This window comes from Cantharellus anzutake (genome assembly GCF_015039405.1).
Source record: "Cantharellus anzutake strain C23 chromosome Unknown EI90scaffold_40, whole genome shotgun sequence".
Classification (NCBI taxonomy): Eukaryota; Fungi; Basidiomycota; class Agaricomycetes; order Cantharellales; family Hydnaceae; genus Cantharellus; species Cantharellus anzutake.
The window spans coordinates 396,442-418,607 of record NW_024066990.1 but is presented as its reverse complement, the minus strand read 5'-3'; the positions used below and the strand labels follow the sequence as shown (position 1 = coordinate 418,607).

Here is a 22,166-nt window from a genome sequence, read left to right as displayed (position 1 = left end):
AGTTGTTTACCCTAAAAAATTCTAACTACTCTCATCTGGTCCAACAAAGGCCCCTTCGGGGCATAACACTATATTTTTCTATATCACCTCTGAGGTTACTGGAGCCCCCACCAGCTGTATACGGAATTCGAGATACGACCTATTGAAATAGCAGTGCAGGCCCGTGCCTGATCTGTGTTCAGGAAATCTGTGTAGTACTATATAGCGACAGGCAAGACTCCAGCCTCCATGACAAACAAAATGTAGCGACAGCAGCACCCTCCATAAGATGTATACACGACCACTACCGATCAAAGTTACCCGCAATAGGACGAGTTGACGACAGAATGGGCTGGTATCAAACCATTTTGGAACTGAACCGATATCGCCGAGGCTCCCTATAATAGAAGGGTCAGTGCAGCCAACACCACGAGATCGGGCCAAAGGAGCCTGCTTACCGCGGCCCAGTCACTATAATGTCCAGAGGAGACGGAAGACTAAAAATGTGAGGATGGATAAGATGGCGCAGATCTGACGCCAAAACCAACGTACGATGTCGATGGCGATGATAATTTGGCCTGCGACCAGCCTTACTATATCCGTAACATTGGGGAAGTGCACCAGCACAGAGCCAGTGAGGATCATAACATATCTGGTGAAACAAACTACCCGTCGGGTTGGGTTGCAATTGTGGAGGTCAGTCCAAACTCACTGGTTTGCGGGGGGTCCATGAAGGGAAGAATTTAAAGCCTTCGTCCACCTATTGTATCCCACGGCTGAGCCGTTACCCAAACTTAAACCTAGAGTCCCCTCCAAGCCTGCCAGGTGAGGAATAGTGAAATTGGGCTGAAAGTGGTGTAGATTAGCTCTATCGTTTCATTGCCCAGATTGAAATGAGGAACGAACTTGCATAGCCCAGCACTCAGGGTAAGAATACCCGTCCTTTGCATTGATAGCCCACAGGTACAATGTGCTATTCGACAGACTCTCCGTGTGGGCAGTCTTGGGACAGTTTGGTGCTTTGGATCGATGATCCCACAACCGAACCTCCCTCGTACCACTGGTCCGTTCATGAACATTTGAGTTTGCGATAACTCCAGAAATGGAGTTCGCGATGCCGAGTGAGGAGAAGATAAGCAAAGCGCTGACGTGCATTTTCTCGAGCCGCTGTAAGAATATTTTTGGCTAGCGGCTTTGTCCACTCAGGATGCGAGAAATGTTACGTATTTATTCTGACAAGGGAGAAAGAAGTAGCAAAAGGAAAAAATAAAACCGCACCACTCAGGATTCCCACATAGTCCCCTACCATGGTAGGGGACTGAGCGGCACTCGGCTTAACTTCGCAGATCAGACGGAATGCGGCGCTTCCCGAGTCCTATGGCCGCAGATGGCATAATCCGTATTTCCACGTCTGATGAATATCTATACTGGCGGGGAAGGCAAGTGGATTGAAAAGCATGCATCTATATATAGGTCAACGGTTCTCTCTCTCCCCAGCCGAATTCCAACCCTCCTCTGTCTCAGCTAAGACCGCACCCACGCTCCATTAATGACGGACTGCCACAACCGATATAGAGGTTTATCAAACGTGGGAATACGGATTATCCCATCTGCGGCCATAGGACTCGGAAAACACCGCATCCCGTCCGATCTGCGAAGTTAAGCCGTGTACCGCTTAGTTAGTACCATGGTAGGGGACTACATGGGAATCCTGAGTGCTGCAGTTTTATCTTTTCTTTTTGCTATTTTCCCAACCTAATGTCGTCAACGAGAGATTAATGACTTGTACGAGCCAATCCGATTGCCCGTGACGTCACCCACGGCTTGGGACATCACCGGAGTTGTTTCCGCGATCGGTGATCAATTCATCTAGTAACTGGATCCTTCCGTTCTGCTGTATGTCCCATTACCCCGCGCAAGTATTCTTTTGAACGGTATCACAGTCTTGTGAAGTCCGAGCGCTGAAAGAGGCCAGATATCTCAAGCTAGACCCTCCGGTGTACGTTGCTTAAGCCCATCTCCTTCCCCCGCGAACGTGGTCTGTGACTTTGAACGGCCAATCGGTGACCCTGCGGCAATGGCACATTGTGCACATCAATCGTGTTCTAACTTCTACGCCTAGTTTAGGTTCTCATGCAAGCAACTTGATTGACAATGCCTTCCCCCACTATTTCACATTATCTTCACTCGCCTCACTCAGGCCCGGTGGCGTCTATGTACTACACAACAAAGCATCACCGTATGTTCGCTCCGCGCTGTACATGCAAAGCCAGTTCTTGAAATGCAATCCGTTCTTCAATGCATGCAGGTTAGGCGAGCAATCTAGTATGACGAGATTTGTTGGAGCGTGAAGGTATAAAATGGTCGCAGTGGGCAGTTCATCAATCTATTTTAAATGAGCTTGTTCTCGGTGCTAATCAAGCTTCCATTGTGCAGTTGGCGTTCGTGACTGTTTGTGTTGATGACCGATGTGTCTAGTTCAATTTCATTATAATTATCAGGGGACTACATTCAACCGCTGGAATGCCATGCATCAGAACAACGTCCAGAGGTCAAAGTCCGGGGTCGAAATGGGAGTGAAGGATGGATGAAAACCCGGGGGCCTGCCACTTGGACTGACAGTGGTCACAAACGGTGAGAGGTGCAGTTGCAGAAGTCGTTGTTGAGAGTGATGGAAAGCGCGTCCCATTGGACATGGAATGAGCCAGTCAGCTAACCTGATTTATTTTCTATTTCATGTTGCAACCCACATCCCACGTTTGACCCTGACAATACAGAGCACTGATGCCAGAAGCCATCTTCGTTGGACCGTTAAACACTAAACCAAAACAAAGCATAGAGAAAATGAAACATCCCATACTGCATTCTCTACTATACTTTTCACCTTTCCTCCATTTCCTCTTTCCTTTTTCAGCCAGATTCTCACAGAGCTTGTTCACGTGCGGATCGTGGGAAGTTGCTCCCTAACTAGCCTTACCCAGATCGGCGGCACAATGTCATGGATCAAGGCGATTGTTCCCCTCAGCTCACCAAGGCTCTCTCAAGCGGTCCACCGCGAGGAGTGCACCCAATGCTTTGATTCTCAGGTACGCTCTCTCCGAACTGTTGAATATTTAGATACGCTGATCATTGCATTGCTTTCCCTCGATCGACGCTGGGCTTCCTCACCTAATCTAAAAATTACGGCCGAGACAGGACGGGCAGGGAGGGGTGGATGTGTGCCTTACATGTTTCAATGGAGGATGTGTGGATCAGAAGAGGCGCCATGCCACAATTCACGCGAAGAAATTTGGCCATCCGTTGTCGTTGAATATCCAAAGACACGCAAAACCTAGAAGAGTATGCCATATTTGACTCCAATTGTTAGGCATACAATTATTTTCTGGGTTCATAGGATGATCAAGAACCGCCGCTCAAGCGCATAGCGATACTGGAAGAGCGCGAAGAGGATAAATACACTTGGAGTACTACTCTCCGCTCGTGGATAGATGATACAGAAAACGGTGTACTCATTCCTGAAGCCTCTGAAAACATAAAAGTGAAGTCCCTGATTGACGGAATCATGTCTTCTATGTCTTCCGCTCGTCAATCCGAAGTCAAAGCCTGGGAAGAAGAAATCGTAGCATGTGAACACACGCTTACGCTCCAACAAACCCCGACACCGACACATATTGAAGCTTCGGGCTAGCCCATTGTCTTTTATGTGAGCTGACGGAGAATTTGTGGTTATGCTTAACCTGTGGTTCGTTGGGTTGTGGGAGACAGCAGTTTGGTGGACTGGGAGGCCATGGACACGGGTTGAAGCATTGGGAGGAAACATCTCATCCTGTCGCAGTCAAACTAGGGACGATCACCGCTGAGGGGAATGCAGGTACGTTTATCCTCCTCGTCCAGACTTTATTTCTCCAGACCGATGATGTCGCCCCAGACATTTACTGCTATGCATGCAACGACTCCAAGCTGGACCCCGAAATAGCGTTGCATTTGTCAGCTTTCGGTATTAACATCCAATCTCAGGTTAAGACGGAGAAAACTATCACTGAATTGGTAAACTCTCCGTTGCCCTCGCCTCCTTTCTTGAATTTAACCCTTTCCGTGTTCAGCAAATAGAGCAGAACTTGAAGTTTGACTTTAGCATGACTGGAGAGGACGGAAAATTTTTTGAGCCTTTGTTCGGGCCTGGCTTGACAGGACTCTCGAATCTGGGCAACAGCTGCTACATGGCTTCAACAGTTCAAACCCTGTTTTCACTTCCCTCCTTCCGCTCCCGATATTACATTACTTCCGACTCTTCTACCCTAGATTCAGCTGCACAGCAACACTTCCAGAATTGCGCATACGACTCTCCCGCAGATTGCCTAGAATGCCAATTGTACAAGCTTGCTGATGGTCTTCTCTCTGGGAGGTATTCCCACCCGCGAAAATCCCCTTCCTCTGCGCTCCCCGCGCAGATATCTGAGGCTCCGATTCCGAATTCGGATGCTTCCATCCCTGCAGGTGCTCTACAACCAGTCTTCCAGGAGGGAATAAAGCCGGCCATGTTCAAAGCCCTTATAGGGAAAGGGCATTCTGAGTTCTCCACGATGCGTCAACAAGATTCAGAAGAATTTCTTACGCATCTCATTAAGGTCCTTCGCCAAGGCTATAAGAAAAGAGGGCACGCTCAGGATCCTACCGAAGTTTTCAATTATGGAATGGAGCAGCGACTCCAATGTGGGGACTGCAAAAGGGTGAGCTATCGGGTGGATGAACATGACGTCGTGAGCGTGGCCGTACCAGCAAGAGAAAAGAAAGCTGTCGGGGAAGAGGCAGCGAACGTTCAATACGAGGATGTGTTGTTTGAGGAGTGTCTGAACCTTTTGACCGCTACCGAAGCACTGGAGTGGAGATGTCCTGCTTGTTCGAAGAATGTGATCGCTAATAAGTAGGTTGTTGCTGTTGATTGCCCTAGGAATCTATGGGGGCTCATTGCTGCGGACTCCATCGCAGAAAGAGTAGCTTTGCAACTTTTCCCCAAGTACTGGTCGTGCACGCGAAGAAATTTCAACTCGTCAACTGGGTGCCTCAGAAATTAGGTGAGGATTCGAAATGAGTCGCTATCGTACGCTAACTAAATGGTTCATAAGCCATTCCCGTTCAACTCCCATCATCGGGGAACATCACGCTGGACAAGTATCTCGGGCATGGAATTCAGCCGGGAGAGGAGCCTCTTCCCAAAGGTGAACAAAAAGCTTATCGGTCTTCCCATCGAAAATACGCTTCGACTGAGCCTCCACCAATGCATGCAGAATCATCTTCAGGTGCGACTACCAACCAGCCAACATACAATGAAGGGGCGCTGTCTATGCTCGAATCGATGGGCTTCCCACTTATTAGATGCCAAAAGGCGTTGTTAGCGACGGGGAATCAGGATGGAGAGGCCGCAATGGAATGGCTCTTTGCACATATGGACGATCCCGGTATTAATTATCATCCCGCTTCGCGGAATTCATACTGACCGTTCGCACTCAACAGACATTGATGATCCGATACCAGTTCAGAGCAGTGGGGGCGGTGCGAGCGGTCCTGAACCAGCCCCCGAGTCAATTGCTTTGATCGCAGACATGGGTTTCACAGAGAAGCAGGCGCGAAAAGCTTTGAGGGAAACGGTAGGTGATTCTTCAATTCCACTTTGGTTCCTTCTAATCGGAATGGCTTTGGCTCGTTTCCCATGCTCTCTAGGGTGGAAGCACCGAACGAGCGATCGACTGGCTGTTCAGTCACCCTGATGACACAGGCGAAGATTCAACACCACTCGGTGGTGCTGATGTGACTTCTAGCACGAAGAACGTTCCGGGAGGCACTGTTGATCTTCCAGCAAATTACCGACTGAAAGCGTTCATTTCCCACAAGGGTCCTTCCGTTCACTCTGGGCATTACGTGGCCCATATTCGTGAACCAGGACTTGGTGCGGCAGATGGAGACTCTTGGGTGTTGTTCAACGACGAGAAAGTAGTCAAAGCTGACGAGGAGAGTGTCAAATCTTTGATGCCATTAGCTTATCTCTACTTTTTTGAAAGGTTGTAAAGTGTACTAACAAAGCACTGTTTCGCTTTGGTGTAATAACAGAGCATATCATTAAAATTGAAAGAACGCTGCATGATCTATACAAGGTGAGGTACAATATATTGATGAGAGCGCATAAGTTGCATTTTTTGGTTGTCGTTCTAAGCTTCCAAAGCTCTGACGATGGCGAATGCAGCACCAGCTGCAACACCTCCAACGAAGAGCGTGCTAAACGCTCCCCAAGCATATCCTGAGAAACCACCCTTCCCACCAGTGAAGTGCTGCTTGATAGCTCCAAAGATGAGCAAGACGATCCCCGTTATGATCTGAGATCCACGGGGAGTGAGTAAAGGCCCGAAATAGAGCAAGACGAAAGAAGGGTGACTGACGCAAGAGTAAATCAAAGCAACCTGAGCGACATTAATGAAAAAGTAAGGAAGGAGCGGGATGAGTCCACCAATAAAATATCTGCATTGAAATTTACGCTGCTGAGAGATCGAGGGACTGCTGATGTGTAAAACAATGCTCACCCCATGCCGATCGTGAACGCTGAGATGTAAAGCCGGGCCGTTGGGACTTCCTCTGAGAAAAGGAAGGATGTGATTAAATAAAGAATCCGACCAGCAAAGATGCCACGTTCGCAAACTCACCCATCCCCTCGCCGAATTTCAGCAAGAAAGCCGTCAAACCGACGTCTGAATTCCACTTCGGACCGCTTTCAGTATCGGTCATCGATGAGTTGAATCTCCACCACGACTTCTTTGGTACTACACTCTCGGGGTGTGTCCGAGCATATTCAATGGCCTCACGAGTTTGCTGATCTTCCAACGCCAATAGGTCATCCGCAAGTTGTCGGCTGATCTTTTCGTTCACGCCAACTGGGCCTAGTACGGTGTGAACTTCTCGCTCCATCTCTCCGGCACATGATCGCTGAACGCGATGCCGGGTTCGCTTGCGGAGGTAATAGAAATGGTCGCGCTCCGCTTGGGACGCCACTATGAGCAATAATTGGGCGGGAAGGTTTAGTTAGTGATAGGAAGTAATGATAAGATGAGGTCTAAATGGGTTTGTGGATGGAAATGAAGAAAATGAATGAAGGGAATGGAAGAATTGAATTATAAGTTATCGAGGGAAGCGGGCCTTGTGCGCGGAAAGTGGAGAGATATAACAAACTCTTTACTCACAAAACCCGCCGATTCCCATGGATATTGCACCTGCGATGAGCTCTGCCACACCTCCAATGACGACGATACGAGAGTCGCCAATGGATGACAAACCAGCCGTAAGGGCGAACGGAACAGTGAGACCATCCGAAAGACCAATGATTCTAAGTTAGCAGCATATACTAGCTTGTCAGATCATTGCATATCGAACGCTAGGTTGAAGCTATGCTTACATATCGCGGACGACGTCTGGATCGATGAGCATGCGTTCATCGTCCCCCTTGAGAGTTTTGCAGCACACGTCTCTGGATTCGTTATGCTTATCGCATTTCGCAGCCAGAGGTGCAAGCTCGTCATTGTGAGAAGTCAGAGCCCACAGCGGCTCGGCAGTGGTGTTGGTATGGCCATTGGAATTGACGTTGGAGCGTCTGAGGGGCACGGCGGGGGCATGCTCGCTGGAAGAAGATATGGAACCGTAGTTACGGGCGAGGTCTGTAGCTTGGTGGGCCATCGAGGTGCAGTAACGAGGTCAGGCAGGGGGTGCCGTGGAGCTGGAAGGCCTTTAAGCTATAAGGTTTGGAATTGAATTGTGCATGTGGGGACATTTCATTGGACTGCACTTCGCTTCCGAGCAGATCATTCGCATAACTTTTCGACGTCGATCTGACAAAAGACAAAAGATGGGTGTCTGGCAGCAGCAGGCAGACCCGCATATTTTCATGCGCTCTGAGTTTGACTTGTTCAACCTACAAGTACGAAATTCCACTCAGCGATGTGAACAAGGTGTCAAACATGCTAGCTGAAAAAGACCATATATGTATAGTGTATGATATGCGGTATATATATATATTACAATTTCTCTAGGGCCTTATCAATTCAGGGGCAGAAGACATGGGTGTATGTCTGGCCAAGCGGTGAGTTGCGGTCAGCGGCGTAATCAGTGGAGTATGAGTAGGCCTGATTATCAGGGCAACTCATGTCGAGGCATGTGACAGATTGGCCATCGGAGGAGTCAAGTCGGGTAGGAATGTTGACATCTAGGAACAAGGATAATCGATCGCCATGCCGCAAGGAAAAGTGGCACCGCACGTACTGTTACTGCGAGCGAGATCCCACGAGGTCCTCTTACCACCCCACCGGCCAAAGTCTCCATACCCATACTCGGAGAGGAGTACGTCTGAGGTGATACCAGCATCCGTGCATACGAGACCTTTTGCAAGCACAGATCAGTCTTTGAACTCATCGGCGGTCAAGAATACGAACCTCCTTCGCAGCTACCGGTCTCGCAATTCGCACCATCGTGGTCGCACCCAGTACGGCCCCAGGCGCGAATACCGATTTCATAATCCGAAATTGAAAAGCTGGCTTCGCCACCAGGATCGAGAGTTGTTCCAAAGGAGACGGATGGGTCCGGCTGACCGTTGGGAGCTTTCCCAATCGCAGGCCAGACAGCTATCGAATGAGTCCTTTAGTCAGCAACATGGGCAAGCCGAAGCATTCAAGAGAGTCGCACTGTAAGAACATTTATTATTGAAGGTAATTGTGATGGCAGAAGTAGAGGCGATGCAAGCCAAAAGAGCGGCGACAGCGAGGAGCTTCATGGTGAGTCCTAAGGAGAGACAAAAGAGGGGAATGTTGCCTTAGAGATTCATTTCACTGCTTTCCTGTATAAACTTAGGTCGTTAAGTGCTACGGAGCCCAAGATCTGTAGCATGGTCCTTGATCCGAGTAAGTATATTGTTTGATGAAAAGAAAATGAGTTGCCGAGCTGTCTCTCAACCAGAAATTCTTGGCAAGTACGGCGGCCAGATGAGAGGAAGCTTCCTCTCATCTGGCAGCTGTCCGGCTCCGAATGCGCGGGTATCAAGAGTAGCTTCAACATGCGTATGATGTAAGCAGTGGCCGCCACGATACCAGAACGCAGTCAACCGACAACAAAATATTTGGACAATTATGTACATACTGTTGTGAGGCCGCAACGTATCCATATCTGTCGTTCGGGATCCGGAAAAACACAATTCGGCGAAATGGCCGATAATTGATGTAGTTTACTTAGGGGTACCTTTTCCTTGCAATGCACTTATGTAAGTAAGTAATTGAGAAGCTGGGCATTATTGTATTTTGCCATTCCTGCTTTATAATTTACCCATCTCCGCTTGCACAAGTGTGATTCAGACGTTCAATGGTCAGTGTAAGAGGAGCTCGTTGCTTAGCTGCGGGGCGCCGTGGTGACCTAGATCAAACTCGCAACCTTGGTAGTGAAGCGTCTCAAGGCGCGGAGCGGGTAATTTCCAGTACCATCATCGCTGTGTGACCAAGGCTCTTGCCACATATGTACTCATTAGAGTCATTCCCGCCACTCTGCAAATGATTCTCACCGTCTTGCCTAAATATCAAATTGCCCAGGGTCCTCTCAATCTCGGATCGTGTCAGTGTCACATTTTGAATGCTGACTACTATATATGACACTCTGTTCCCTGGCTGTGTCCGCTTCCCCTTATTCAATTGATCAACACGCACATCGCCTCTACCATTTCCTTCTGCTCCCTTAGCACGAAAACCTGGTTTGTACTGCACTATGTAGGTGTTTACGGTACCGAACCATGCATTGAGGCATGAGTCAGAAGTAGATGCCCCTCTGCTCTGTTTTCAACTGCCTATCCCGATGGTATGTCCATCTGGAGAGAATGTGTAGACTTGTTCTGTCGTTTCCGTCACCTTCCACATCATGGACAGAATGAACTACTCGATCGTGGGCCAGTATCCCATCCTGGTACGAACTTGCGGTACAGTGAATATCAATGATTGGCACTTCGTCATGGTCAGTTTAATAGGGTGGTACTCCATCGCCGGTTCACAGCGTAATGATTCAATCTGCACTACGATACATACACTCAAAATTTCCACCCGTGCCCTGCATTGGAATCCAATAGGCTGCGGTATCCTAGTTAGCGGAGTCCGAGTGGTAATCGGTCGACTAAACGTACTTCCATCACCGGCTAAGCCGTGCACATCGTAGCTCTCGTCATACAACCATTCATGTCTTACATATGGGAAGTAAAGAGAATGGGCATTTTGTGCAGGATATGATGAGCGAATTGATGCTAAGTCCGTGGCTCGGTCTCAGGTTCAATAGCGTAGAGAACAGGAAACTAATTGAATGAGCGACCATATAGTTGACAACTACGTCACAGAGCACCACAATGAGTCATCGTCCGGGAAGATCATCCCGGCGAACAGTTGGAGGGACTGCTGCTTCGCAACTCGTGTCTGAGCTTTTGCATCTGCCTGGTGATGACTCAAGCGACCGAACAAGCTGAGCCACATTGCGTGTTGCACGCCGCATTAACAAACTGGTTGTGAGTTTACTACGCGCCTTCCCCAAATGTATCGACGTCTCTGCGTACCTGGCACTCCGGTGCCATCATGCACCACGGAATCGTAACGAGACCACAGATTACACACACTTCGCCCTCGAACCCTTGTCTTATTCATACGGCGAGCTTTGTACCGTTCCTGGTATTTGGTGATGCAGTTGAGGGCGAGGCGCAGCATTTCATCAGGACAACGTCATGTTGTGACGTAGAAATCCATGTCGCTCAAGGCTTCTTTCCCCTTTTGTCCCCCAACTGGACCATGTTGGTCCCCAAAACCATAACGCTAATTTAAAGCCCCCTGAGGCGCACGGCGGTGTCTTAAAAACATTCAATCATCATTTTCCTTCTCTTGTCTCGCTCTCGGTATATATAACCGCCATTCCGTTCGTTCCTTCTTTTCCCAGTTCTCCTTGCGCTGGTGTTAGAGACTCAGACGCGTGTGCACTACCATCAAGCGAGACAAAAAACGTTCCAGATAATCACGCTCGTTGTGGTGATGGTGCTCTTTTTGGCTGCTCTTTCGATTAGCTGAAAGGCAGACAATAGCCAAGCTTATTCGATCCGCAAAGTCGGGAGGCGATTTGGAACCCAACGGTTTGAAGACATTGACAATCAAGGGCCTTGCTCGTTTTACAAGAGAACAAGACCCTCTATAACAAGATGAATCCAGAATCACAAGTCATTGGAGAAGCGATCGCAACGTTCCAACATAATAATATAGTGCGGCGGACTGCGAAGCGTCCTGGGCTTAATGTCATAACTATCCCATGTATATATCACAATGGTTGGAACCCGACTCACTCTCGCCCATCAGTGCGACCCAGGCGGGCCGGTACCCCAAAATTAGGACTCGCGTCTTGAGGTGCCGTACCTCTTTGGGGCCTGGCCGTCCAGTGAAGATACAGGCATTCCCAAAACTGTGACACGCCTCAAGACTCGAGTTGGGGTGTCGGGGTACTCGCCATATATGACTACATCGCTGAGCACTTCAGTGAACGAAACCAGACAGAAAGTGGGTCGGGTGCGAGCCATGGTAATGAAGGGAATAGTCGTCGCATCAAGGGGGGGGGGCTACGATATTCTAAAATGCCACTATCGCTTTCTGTTCTGCGATTCAGGTTATATACATTTGTCCTCTTGCAAGATGAGCAAGATCGTTGGTCGTCGATGGAACAGACAGATGTCCGCTTGCGCCGAGTAGCCACTTCTTCTACAGATTGTTAGGGGGCCGTTGTGCGACGGGGATAGCCGCACTGCCACGTGACAACGAGCCTCTGGTTAATATTGCGAAGTCATAGAGGTGAGGCCTACCTCTCCTCCACCCTGTGCTCCGTTCTTTGAATCCTAGGGTCTCCCGGGAGAAATCGTCGATGAAACTTTTTTGATCGGCATAGGTGAGCTCGATATGTAATGAAAATGGGTTTAGATCTCTATCACTTTCTCATCCTCATCGCTCCTGTCAATCCACAAGTCTGAGTATATGCACTCCCACTCTTTCGTCAGTCTCAATCAGGTGTAACGCCCTCACAACCAAATATACATCATTTTCTCGGACGTAATCCCTATTAGAATTAGGACTATGTCGCGTTAGACTCAGACTCGAATAAGAGATCCGAGGTGGAATGTCCAAAATATTTCTCCCTTATATACGCGTCGTATGCTGAGTGGCAACGCCGTCGTAGAAAGGAGTTTAGTGTTGACAAAGGCGCCAAAGCGCCTCAAAACGTCCCATCACACAACATCCACTCAATCCCTGATGTGAACAGAGTTGATATTCTATCCCTTACGTGTGGTTGCACAGAAGCAATAGAGTTTCGACATGAGGAGGGGAGGGGGGTCTGATTCATACCTCTTTGTTGCTTTGTTGGAGGGAGGAATTGTAAGCCCCCGTTCGAAGATTGGGTGCGTAATTAAATTCGTTGTTGGTGTGGCACCGTTAATCATCCACACGATACCCTTTGGACGAATTATGTTTGGGTGTTCTATAAAATGTGACGAGTTTGCTTAGAGGGGGTAATCTAAAGTTGCTCTGAGTCTTTATCGCGCTCCCCAATTTCTGAGGGCGCAGGAGTCAGGAAGATTTATCCGGCTACTGGGATACTTCCAAGGATAAAATTGCATGTGTGCTGATGACTTTGTATCACACACTGACGTTCGCGAAAACACTCGCCAAGAAATGCAATTATCGATCCTTTCCGCACATTTTGATTCAGGTACATCAACCTCTTCTTTTGCCTTATCCGACTCGTTCCCAATATTGAGACAATGACAGAGGCGGCCCGAGTCAACGCATCGACCAACACAGGGATAGTGTTAACGTCCATTGGGTCGTTGGTAGGGGTACGCAGATAGAAGATTGTTTGAAGTCTTAGTATCGACATACGCTGATAACTCACGATGCTGAGGTTGCGGCGTCATGATTCCTTTCTCTGAGTATCGCCGTGCACTATGGAAAGTGCGTTGCTCACAGAGCGAAAATTTTTCACGACTTTCCTCAGTTCACGTACAGCAAGACTGAGGCGAGATAACATTCGTCTGATTTCTTGTTAAATATCTTGTTAACTGATTCATGTAAACTAATGTATCACCCTGGCAAGCACTGGAGGACAGACAAATACTGTAGAATTCCTGCGCATTGGCGAGTGGGTAGCAGCAACGGTGAAGCGTGGAAAAACCTTGTATTTATTGTTTGTCTCAGCGTCCCCGCTTAGCTGGGGTGCAGTTACCGCCTAAAGAACGTGCCTTCGATCCAGGCCACATTCGAAGCCCCCCTCTGAAAAGGTTGTTTGACGGAGGACCTGGTATGCGTTCTCCTCCAGTATAGATCTTCAAAGATCTGGGGGGCCCAGAGACTGACGTATTCATGACAACTGAAGTTGGCATCGAGGAGCGAGGGACCGGCGCTCATACAGTCCATTGCGAAGTTATCGAGCCAATCTACAACCTCCTGTCTCGTCCGATCGGACTGGGGGTCGTCGGGAAGGTGAGGGTCCACACGCAATATTTCGACATTCCAGTCAATTATCGTAAGGTACTTTAATGATTGCAAAAGGTCGAGTAAGGAGCTGATAGGGCACCTCTTCTCGGAAGAGGGCCAGCATAGCCGAAGCGGAGCAAAGCTGAATCGGACCTTCAAACCAGTGAGATAAGTGAATGTTTTGGTAATTCGATAGTAGGACGGCGGGACCTCGTCTTGTAGCTCGGGGATTTCATAGATGAGGTAACGTAGTGACGATGCAGAATCCTTTAGCACGTCCAGATCAGGTGGAACCCCGTAGTTGTAGCGCAATGCCACGGAATGGAGTGTTGTGCATCCGCGTGCAAGGAGCTGCTGTGCACCCCCTACCCAGATTCGCGACAAGGAAGGGAACGGAGTTGGAGGGGAAATGAAATGGTCTATCCCGCTCAAACAAACGTCCTTAAGATTTGGGAGTGTCGAATGTGTGATCAATGTGCTGACCGAGTGACAATCCAGTCTTTTTAACGATGGTAGGTCTGACAAGGAGAGTCTGGCGACGCCGTCGACGGAGAGGTATTCCAATGCATGTAGAGTGAACATGTCGTCGGGAAAGCAGATATTCCCCAAGACCCGATTAATCTCCAGGGTTTTGAGTGAGGGGATGGGGGAATATCAAAATTTTTGGCATTGGAGATCGCTAAGTGTTGAAGACAGGGCTGCGAGGCCAAAAAACGTCCCCACTTTGATTGTGTGATATCGTCATGCATAGATAACGTAAGGCTTTCAAGCTGGTGATGTCCGAAGGAGGTCCACACGGTGGGGGAATTCTCCAGGAGAAGTTTGTGAACACCAGCCAGCTTCAACTCGATGAGATGTGGGAATTTGGAAAGGATATCTATTAGCGTTTCGAGAGATCTCCGCGCTTCTCCCCCTTTCGCGTGACGAATAGAGCGGGGGCCAGTGACCCGGAGAGTTATATGCTTGACAAAGGATACCGAAGAGGTATTCGTGAACTGATGGAGATCCCCGAAATCGTCGCTGCAGAGCACAGCACGATATTTGAAAGCCCGGAAAAGAATATCGACGCAAGCATGTCGAATGTTGCGGCTTGTGAGGCTCATGCCATCGCGTAAGGTTTCAAAGTCGAGGAATGTGAAGATGTGATGCGCAATCTCGTATGGTACTCCAAGAAGATGAGAAGGCTTTGTGGGATCCTATCACGTAGGCACATTGATTGAGTGTTGAGGTCATGCAACCAAACTGCGCGCACCTGAGCCCCATCTACCTGACTCACGCCTTCATTGTGGAGCCCATCAAAGAATAGGCTTAAGTCTTGCAGGACCCCGTCTTGGGGTGCTTTAAGATACAGATCACGCCAATAGCCTTTCATGTGTTCAGTACCATCGCGATGTGACCAAGGCTCTCGCCACATACTCATCTATTGTACGCCGGGCAGGGGTGGTGGATTGCTGTGCAACGCTTACATAAGCTATTCCTCTCTCTGAGTCATTAGCTACATCAGTACAGCCGAAGCAGAAGGGTGCCGATCTTCAACCCGGTGAGGCAAGTGAATATCTTGATTAGCTCGGGAGAATGGAACAATGGTGTCGTTCAAGTATATCTGAAATCTGAGGACGAATTGGAGAGAGGTATTCCAATCCACGGCGTGTTGCTGGGAAAGCATATAGGTATACTCTATTACTTAATCGTTACGGTTTTTGAGTGAGGGGATGGAGGGAATCTCGGAAGATTTGGCATTAGGGATCGCTAAAGTGATGGAGACGGGGCTATGGATGAGGCCAGGGAATCCACCCCCTGACAAAATAATGTGATGGTCTCCAGCTGATGATGTCCACATGGCGGGGAGGAGACGTCTAGCTATGACCACCGATTAGTTTCAATTCGATGTGATGCGGGAATTCGGAGGGAATGTCAATAAGCCTTTCCAGAGATTCCCGCACCTCCTCCCCTTCCAGATGACGGACGGTGAGAGTTCAACAATTGACGGCGGATGCAAAAGTGCACGGATGGAGATCCCCGAAATCGTCGCCGAGGTTCAAGTTTAGGACCAGAATGAAGGTCCGGAAGAGAAGGTCAGTACAAAGATGTCGACCTATTCCATCGCATAAGATTTCAAAGTCGAGGAATATGAGTGTAAGTCTCATAAGTCTCTCCTCCTCCTCGGCCATGATGGGATCTTATCATGTGCATGTGCATGTCGACATGCATGGTGATTGAGAATATGCTCAAGCCATGCAGGACTCTTTCGTCTTGGGATTCCTCGAAACAATCAAGGCTCCTGCCACATGCATGCTCATCTACGCAGCGAAAAGGGGCTGCCCCATTTACCTATATATGGATATACTTATGGACAAGCTGTCACTGTTTGGTGCTTGCTCTAATGTCCAAACCTCACCGGCTTTAACTGGCTTCTACTGGAAACGTCTCATTTTCCACCGGCAACAGAATCGTTTCTAGAAACCTCTGGAGATTTTGCTTGTTGAATGAGCTATTACAGCCATTTCAAAGAAATCTTTCCGGTTCCGAAAGCGATATATACGTGTGCATGCAGCGCCTCTATCAAAATAGACAAATTTGGACCCAGGCGTCAAGCGATCTACCCAAATAAGGAGATCCCTCACGGCCGAGCCAGCTTTTTTTGGTAAATGATTGTCCAACCCCACCAACCCGATGGAATCGGATTTAATTTTTAAAAAACGGCTGTAATTCCGATTAATCAGAACACCAACTCTCCTCCTATACCAACAGGAATATTTCGATGCTATAAGCAACCAATTCGGCCAAGATCCGCCGCTGGGAGACAAGCCACCACATGATTTTGGGGTTACCCCGCCAAGTGAATGTTTGAAGAGCTCCTTCCGCCGATATATCTGTTTCCGTCCCGGTCGACGCCGTGGTGTACTCTTTGTGGGGAAACGAGTCCTTTAAAAGTACTTACTCGGTATCCTATCCTACTGGAGTAAAGCTGGTGTGTCCTGCCTAACTTGGTGTCAGCCTGTTGGAATACGAGTCACATGATGAAACTGAACCGGAATATCCGGGAATATTCTAGGGGTTACTAGGCGCCTGCGTAAGCGCTGGGCATAGAAGAGCCTGGAATATTGTTGGGAAGTACAAATATGGGCGCTGGAGCGCCGTGTGTATTTTAGTTATATTTCTTTCTATATTACATCTTGGTTGCGAGTGAACCGCTGAAGCGGGTTGCCATATTTGGAACGCCGCGTTTACAACACAGCCCGGGCGTGCCCTTGGAAATGGAAAATCAGCTTCGGATCGACGGGATCCGTCTCGGGTGTGTCCGGTGGGGGACGTATGTTCGGTTTGCAGATACCCGATGAAGAACGCCCCAGACGAAATACCCGAAACCAAGCCAAGCTGAATGCCGTAATGCCTCCGGCGTCGTCCCTTTCACATGGGGTCAACAATGAGGCTCAACTCTGGGCACTGTCAGGATCGTTCATCACGCCCTTCTGGACCAAGACTTGACCCCCCCAGCCTCACATTATGTACAAGGATTGAGGTCTGCGGCTTGAGTTAATTTCATAGCAATCGATGATGATCGGTATGTTCCCAAAGGGACGTGGGATGGAATCCGGGGTGTTTCGGTGGCGCCAACCCGAGTTTCTCCTGAAACGGGTACCACGCTAGTAGGTGCAACACGTACTCCCTTCCCATCACGGCGCTTCTGCCTTTGGGTATGTAGGATCGATTTCATTTGCAGTATTGTATCACTGGTATCCTATTCACCGTACCGCCTATCGCAAGAGATCGCAGATGACCAAGCCACGATCAGCGGAGAAACTTGCGAGTTCATTATTTCCGTGCATCCCCATCTATCCATATGTATATCCCTTTTGTCTCAAAGTTTCCCACAATATATAGTGCTCGGATTTCGGCTGGGTCTCAAACTTTAATCTCGTGCCCACCAACCCCAGGCGAGAGATGGAATAAACAGTACCCATACCCGCTCAGCGCCTTGTGATCTGCTTTTGCAGTGCCCGTGATATATCATACATCATACATTCGGAATATGCAATAATTTGTTCTTTGGCGTTGAATGGGTGGAACCAGCTCGTTGCTCACAACCAGCTTCTTCGCACGTATCCATGGCCAGGCTACAGTTCACCAAATAATTACGGCTAAACAGGTAGTGTGTGAGGACAAAACGGTCCTAGCGATGTGCGAAGCGCCCGAGGTCGTCGGGGCGTGGATCTCCACCTCGGAAGCAAACCCATTCAGTTTTTTGGCATCGCGTGGCGGTTCAACCATTTGCGAAACAATTATCTCCTTGCATTGCCCACCGTCACTCTTTCTGCATCTATCTCACTTCACACTTTTAAATAGAGAAACACACCCTTTGAAAGCGGAGCACCCATCTTGGCACAATTGGGGCAAGCGACAGTGCAGAAACAGGCGGTCATTTGAGAGCTCTCTCTTGGTCCTCAATCTATTGAATCTTCATCCTTGCTCTCGTGTTTGTGCGCGCCTGTGCGCCTTCGGCACACCATTTCAAATAGGAAGTGGCCACCTGCATAGGAAGACCCTCGATTTTTGCTCTGTGCTCTACGGCCGATGCTCAAGAAGTGGATCACTGGGGGTTCAAACCAACAACCACAATCTTCCGCTGCACACGCGAGTGGTACAGGGTCCGGCGATTCCATAATTAATGGATCGGGTCATGCAGGGACCCAATATGTGGATGGGAGTGGTAGTGCACTCACCTCAGCGGAGGACGGAGGAGCGGATGCCAAGCAGTTTGGCATGGAAAATGTGGGTCCTTGAATTGCCCATTTTGCAATTCGTCAAGGGGGGGATTTGCTTATCTGCGTTCTTTTTACCCGATTCGTGCATACGGACCATCTATACAGTTTGGCAACACTTGGTGAGTTCACGCCTTCAACGATTTGCCCACTGTCTCACAGGTGCTGTTTTATATGTCTTCTCGATAATTTTGTTCACACCCTCCCAGCTATGTCAATTCTGTGCTACAAGCCCTGTATTTTTGCCAGCCGTTTCGGGAGCTCATCTGCTTAACGCCCGACCCACACGCGACGACACCATCTGGTGTACATCCACCTGTCCCTCAGCTCGTCCGATCCGATTCCCCCTCATCTACACCACCCTTGCACAAAGATGAGCGCCCGTTAAGGGGCCACCCCCAAACAACTACGCAACCGCCTCCGACACCTGCCCCCATCCCTTCAACTCTCTTCTCCGCTCTGCGTTCCCTATACTTGCACATCTCATCACACCCTCAAATGAAGGGGACGGTACAACCGACATCATTCATCACGAAATTGAAGAAGGAAAACGAACTGTTTAGGAGCTCAATGCATCAGGATGCTCATGAATTTTTGAATTATTTACTTAATAAAATTGTGGAGGACCTAGAGGGGAACGTCCAAGGGAGGGAGGATCGTGAGTTGATCCTTGTTATTCTAAACCCTCCCTTTTCCTCCCGTTTTTGCTGATTGTTGCCTTAACCCGTTGTCCAGTGTCACGATCAATTGCATCCACACGCACATCCAACGAGTCAAATAATGTTGCACGGCCACCTCATCCAAGAACACTCGTTCAGACGCTCTTTGAAGGAGCGCTGACAAATGAAACGCGGTGCTTGACCTGCGAAATTGTAAGCACTTGTTCGATCAACCCCCTCGGATCCCTCTCCGATATTGCCAGGGCATCACGCGGTCCTCATCCACCTTTCTACGATCGGGATTATCCGTGTCCCCGTGGTCACAAATCGGCTCATTTCAATTTGAAACTTACAACAGTCCGTTCCCTTAGGTCTCGTCTCGGGATGAGGCATTTCTGGATTTGTCGATCGACATCGAACGGAATTCGAGCGTCACATCTTGTTTGAAGCAGTTCAGTGCGAGCGAAATGCTGTGCGAAAAGAACAAGTTCTTCTGCGACTCATGCTGCGGTCTCCAGGAGGCTGAGAAGCGGTGAGTTATTGAGCATAGGCGGTTGGCAACGTCATTATTTGTCTGATTGCCACCCGCATATGGTTGTTCCACACGATTGAATTGCACCATTGACGTTGCTTTTTGTGTGACACAATTGCCTTTTTTGGGGCTATGGTTCTTTCAAGGATGAAAATCAAACGGCTACCGAACGTGCTTGCGCTGCATTTGAAAAGGTTCAAGCATAATTGGGATGAGGACAAGTATGTCAAGCTCGGTTATCGAGTGGCGTTCCCGCTCGAATTGAGGCTGTTCAATACCGTGGATGATGCAGAGGATCCAGATAGGCTGTATGAACTCTTTTCCTTTGTGGTACACATAGGAGGGTAAGTTGGATACTCTTGGGATGTGATGGAGGGGTTTGTGGACCTGACAGCGTCTCCCTATTTTCATTAGTGGACCGCACCACGGTCATTACATAGCGATCGTCAAGTCGTATGGTGGAGTGTGGCGCGTTTTTGACGATGACAACGTCTCGACCATCCAGGAATCGGACATACCGAAATATTTTGGCGACACATCTACAGCAGCTGGCTATGTACTGTTCTACCAAGCGGTAGACATGGACTCTGAAGCGATTGGACTTCCCCGAAAACCTCCCCGTATTCCTGCAATTGGGTTCTCGGACGCTTTGCGCTCGACGTTCTCTGCTCCGACTGAATCGAGAGCGTCTTTTTCTGCCCAATCCGTTTCTGGCCCGGACACGTCGACAACGCCGCATCTGAATCCACATGAATCTTCTGCCTCTTCTAGGGTATCTAGCGAAATTCAACCCCGATCACCTTCCCCGCACAAACTTCACAAGTCAGCGCCCAGGGTCACCAAAGCACCAGAGTCATCCGCGGCTTCATCAACACTACTATCATCGTCTCAATCGCTCACTCCGTCCTTTTTCCGAAAGAAAGAACGACCATCCCCTACGAGAGCAGAGCTTGCTCCTGCCAAGTTGACCTTACACAAGGAGCCGTCAATGCTCTTCTCCCAAATCGCTCCACATTCCTCTACAAACGAGAAAGAAAAGGATAATCATCGCACCTCGTGGTTCAGAACGAAGCGTAAAGATAGTCTGAGTACAGGCTCCACAACGACTCTTCTAACAGCGGCACCCAGTGTGGATCATCCCACTGCTAACCCTTCTCCCCCCGTTTCATATAGTCCCACTGGTTTACAACGGAGACGAACGTCTACAGATCTACCTCGCATCCACACGTCCGTGCGGCCCCGAACTGCTCCTGAATCCCCTCAGTCATCACCTAAGCGCTCATCCATCATAAACCCCAACATTCCCCCTGTCCCTCCCCTCCCATCCAACTTGCATTCATTTGCACCTCAACCAACCACCACTCCCTCTACCGTTCACCTTGCCCCTCCTCCTAGTCCCAATCAAGGACAAACCGGACACAAAAGGCATTCATCCCTTACCAGGCCTTCTATATCCGCTTTTCTCAACGCTCGTACTGCTGGAGGATCCCCAACTGTGGATGATGGCCTCTTCACTTCCGGTCCCCCGTCGACATCTCCACTAAACGTTACGCTCGAGACGCCCATCAGTCATCACAGATCGCCGCGCCGAACTATTTCCGCGCATCCATTATCTCCAGCAAGACCGCTCAGTACAGGTGATCCGTCTTCATCGGAATCATCTTTTGGTACGGTGAATCCCCCCCGTCCGATGATAAATGGACGACCCCCCTCATCATCGAGGCCTGGGAGTGTTGTCGGGGATTCTTTTGCTCTACCTCTTTCTGTGCCGGAGAAACCGTTAGCGGACTCGGCGGTGCATCGGTCGTCACCGCTGCAAACGAGCGAAGCAAGGTCCGTGTCTCCACTTATTGAGAACGAGAACGAGAACGGTGTCACGACGACAACGACGAAGAAGCCCTCTAGAAAGATGAGTCTTACTGGACATTTGGGTATCTTCGGAGGGTGGGGAAGTTCGTCGAGGGACAAGGAGAAAGAGAGGAGAGGACATGGGGTCAACGGGAAGGATCATAGCCATGGGTCTCATCATGCTTATCCACCTTTAGTAGGAGAGAAAGAGGGACTGAGGAAGGGTGAGCGGGAGAAAGAGTCGGAGAAGGCCCATCGGGAGAAAACGACGATTTCTTCGGGTGGTGGTCCTTCGTCGCGACACGTTCCCAATGGGATGGTGGATTTCATGAGCAGTCTTAGGTTTTCAGGCTGAGATTTGTTAGGGACTCGGAACTAAAAGGGATCTCTCGGGTTTGCTCCCTTTACCTGACTCACTGTAGTCTCCGTCCCCTCCTTTTTTTTCTTTTCTGAACTTGTAATTTTGTTTACTCCCATGTTTTTGTCTCTACTTTTGTTTCTTCGCTATTTTTATGAGTGGTGACTCGGCTAATTAATCTGTACATTGTTGTGACTTTCTTTCGTCCAATCTGTGCAGGCAAGATGCTAACTGCGATTCATCCTTAATTACGTGGTCTGCGTCGTACTGTGGTTGTGCGCTGCCTGCCAACGATCACTTCAAATCTATTCTAATAGAGGCTGGTAACCTGCCTACACTTCAAGGTGGGTATTCAAAGTTCAATTCTATATTAATCAGCGAGGCTGGGCACACCAAGTTGTGTGACCTCGGGCTATCTTTGACCTAGTGGATCGGTTATATTAACGACAGGGGATACATCGTCAG

General features: G+C 49.1%; 7 protein-coding genes across 7 annotated transcripts; 3 read left to right on the top strand and 4 right to left on the bottom strand.

The window, feature by feature from the left end:
• Positions 1–8: 8 nt before the first annotated feature.
• EI90DRAFT_3156126 (uncharacterized protein) lies at positions 9–1,526 on the bottom strand. Its single transcript, XM_039066034.1, has 5 exons — positions 886–1,526; positions 692–825; positions 532–631; positions 438–476; positions 9–377 (listed from the first exon to the last, which is right to left on the bottom strand). The coding sequence occupies exons 1-5, from the start codon at positions 1,132–1,134 to the stop codon at positions 297–299; spliced, it is 603 nt and encodes a 200-aa protein (XP_038913642.1). The 5' UTR covers positions 1,135–1,526; the 3' UTR covers positions 9–296.
• A 1,446-nt stretch (positions 1,527–2,972) lies between these two features.
• On the top strand, positions 2,973–6,045 carry EI90DRAFT_3126915 (ubiquitin carboxyl-terminal hydrolase 14; the record flags this gene model as incomplete). Its single annotated transcript, XM_039063959.1, has 10 exons — positions 2,973–3,065; positions 3,175–3,318; positions 3,374–3,605; positions 3,668–3,850; positions 3,908–4,026; positions 4,083–4,903; positions 4,969–5,054; positions 5,106–5,438; positions 5,494–5,627; positions 5,701–6,045. 10 exons carry the CDS (start codon positions 2,973–2,975, stop codon positions 6,043–6,045), a joined length of 2,490 nt encoding a protein of 829 aa, XP_038913641.1.
• Positions 6,046–6,185: 140 nt separating this feature from the next.
• EI90DRAFT_3223560 (VIT family-domain-containing protein) lies at positions 6,186–7,815 on the bottom strand (the record flags this gene model as incomplete). The annotated part of the gene is made up of 7 exons (XM_039066476.1): positions 7,421–7,815; positions 7,209–7,351; positions 6,793–7,019; positions 6,675–6,729; positions 6,555–6,606; positions 6,414–6,492; positions 6,186–6,350 (listed from the first exon to the last, which is right to left on the bottom strand). Exons 1-7 carry the CDS (start codon positions 7,696–7,698, stop codon positions 6,186–6,188), a joined length of 999 nt encoding a protein of 332 aa, XP_038913640.1. The 5' UTR covers positions 7,699–7,815.
• An 83-nt stretch (positions 7,816–7,898) lies between these two features.
• EI90DRAFT_2998482 (Osmotin thaumatin-like protein) lies at positions 7,899–9,038 on the bottom strand. Its single transcript, XM_039056263.1, has 4 exons — positions 8,701–9,038; positions 8,451–8,639; positions 8,281–8,397; positions 7,899–8,224 (listed from the first exon to the last, which is right to left on the bottom strand). The coding sequence occupies exons 1-4, from the start codon at positions 8,786–8,788 to the stop codon at positions 8,064–8,066; spliced, it is 555 nt and encodes a 184-aa protein (XP_038913639.1). The 5' UTR covers positions 8,789–9,038; the 3' UTR covers positions 7,899–8,063.
• Positions 9,039–11,185: 2,147 nt separating this feature from the next.
• On the top strand, positions 11,186–11,425 carry EI90DRAFT_2928123 (uncharacterized protein; the record flags this gene model as incomplete). The annotated part of the gene is made up of 1 exon (XM_039054956.1): positions 11,186–11,425. A coding segment is annotated over one exon (240 nt), but the record flags the coding sequence as incomplete, so codon positions are not given.
• A 1,813-nt stretch (positions 11,426–13,238) lies between these two features.
• Positions 13,239–15,018, bottom strand: EI90DRAFT_3067280 (uncharacterized protein). Its single transcript, XM_039061010.1, is given in 6 exon segments — positions 13,239–13,400; positions 13,422–14,073; positions 14,154–14,737; positions 14,794–14,913; positions 14,957–14,980; positions 14,993–15,018. The coding sequence occupies 4 exon segments, from the start codon at positions 14,911–14,913 to the stop codon at positions 13,287–13,289; spliced, it is 1,470 nt and encodes a 489-aa protein (XP_038913637.1). The 5' UTR covers positions 14,957–14,980; positions 14,993–15,018; the 3' UTR covers positions 13,239–13,286.
• Positions 15,019–17,841: 2,823 nt separating this feature from the next.
• Positions 17,842–21,862, top strand: EI90DRAFT_3290899 (uncharacterized protein). The gene is made up of 7 exons (XM_039067250.1): positions 17,842–18,314; positions 18,413–18,426; positions 18,514–18,962; positions 19,040–19,176; positions 19,335–19,495; positions 19,642–19,839; positions 19,910–21,862. The coding sequence occupies exons 1-7, from the start codon at positions 18,117–18,119 to the stop codon at positions 21,696–21,698; spliced, it is 2,946 nt and encodes a 981-aa protein (XP_038913636.1). The 5' UTR covers positions 17,842–18,116; the 3' UTR covers positions 21,699–21,862.
• Positions 21,863–22,166: the final 304 nt, after the last annotated feature.

Bases quoted from the DNA above. Each gene is read 5' to 3' on its own strand.
- EI90DRAFT_3156126 (XM_039066034.1), bottom strand. From the start codon at position 1,134: ATGCACGTCAGCGCTTTGCTTATCTTCTCCTCACTCGGCATCGCGAAC. The intron at 826-885 runs GTTCGTTCCTCA...CACCACTTTCAG, and splicing joins CTGAGTGCTGGGCTATGCAA to CCCAATTTCACTATTCCTCA. The intron at 477-531 runs GTACGTTGGTTT...TCACATTTTTAG, and splicing joins TTATCATCGCCATCGACATC to TCTTCCGTCTCCTCTGGACA.
- EI90DRAFT_2998482 (XM_039056263.1), bottom strand. From the start codon at position 8,788: ATGAAGCTCCTCGCTGTCGCCGCTCTTTTGGCTTGCATCGCCTCTACT. The intron at 8,398-8,450 runs GTTCGTATTCTT...TGCTTGCAAAAG, and splicing joins GACCGGTAGCTGCGAAGGAG to GTCTCGTATGCACGGATGCT. The intron at 8,225-8,280 runs GTACGTGCGGTG...CCTTGTTCCTAG, and splicing joins GGATCTCGCTCGCAGTAACA to ATGTCAACATTCCTACCCGA.
- EI90DRAFT_3067280 (XM_039061010.1), bottom strand. From the start codon at position 14,913: ATGAAAGGCTATTGGCGTGATCTGTATCTTAAAGCACCCCAAGACGGG. The intron at 14,738-14,793 runs GTGCGCGCAGTT...CCTACGTGATAG, and splicing joins GTCAGGTAGATGGGGCTCAG to GATCCCACAAAGCCTTCTCA. The intron at 14,074-14,153 runs GTCTTGGGGAAT...CGGCGTCGCCAG, and splicing joins AAACCCTGGAGATTAATCGG to ACTCTCCTTGTCAGACCTAC.
- EI90DRAFT_3290899 (XM_039067250.1), top strand. From the start codon at position 18,117: ATGCTCAAGAAGTGGATCACTGGGGGTTCAAACCAACAACCACAATCT. The intron at 18,963-19,039 runs GTGAGTTGATCC...CCCGTTGTCCAG, and splicing joins CGTCCAAGGGAGGGAGGATC to TGTCACGATCAATTGCATCC. The intron at 19,177-19,334 runs GTAAGCACTTGT...CCGTTCCCTTAG, and splicing joins GGTGCTTGACCTGCGAAATT to GTCTCGTCTCGGGATGAGGC.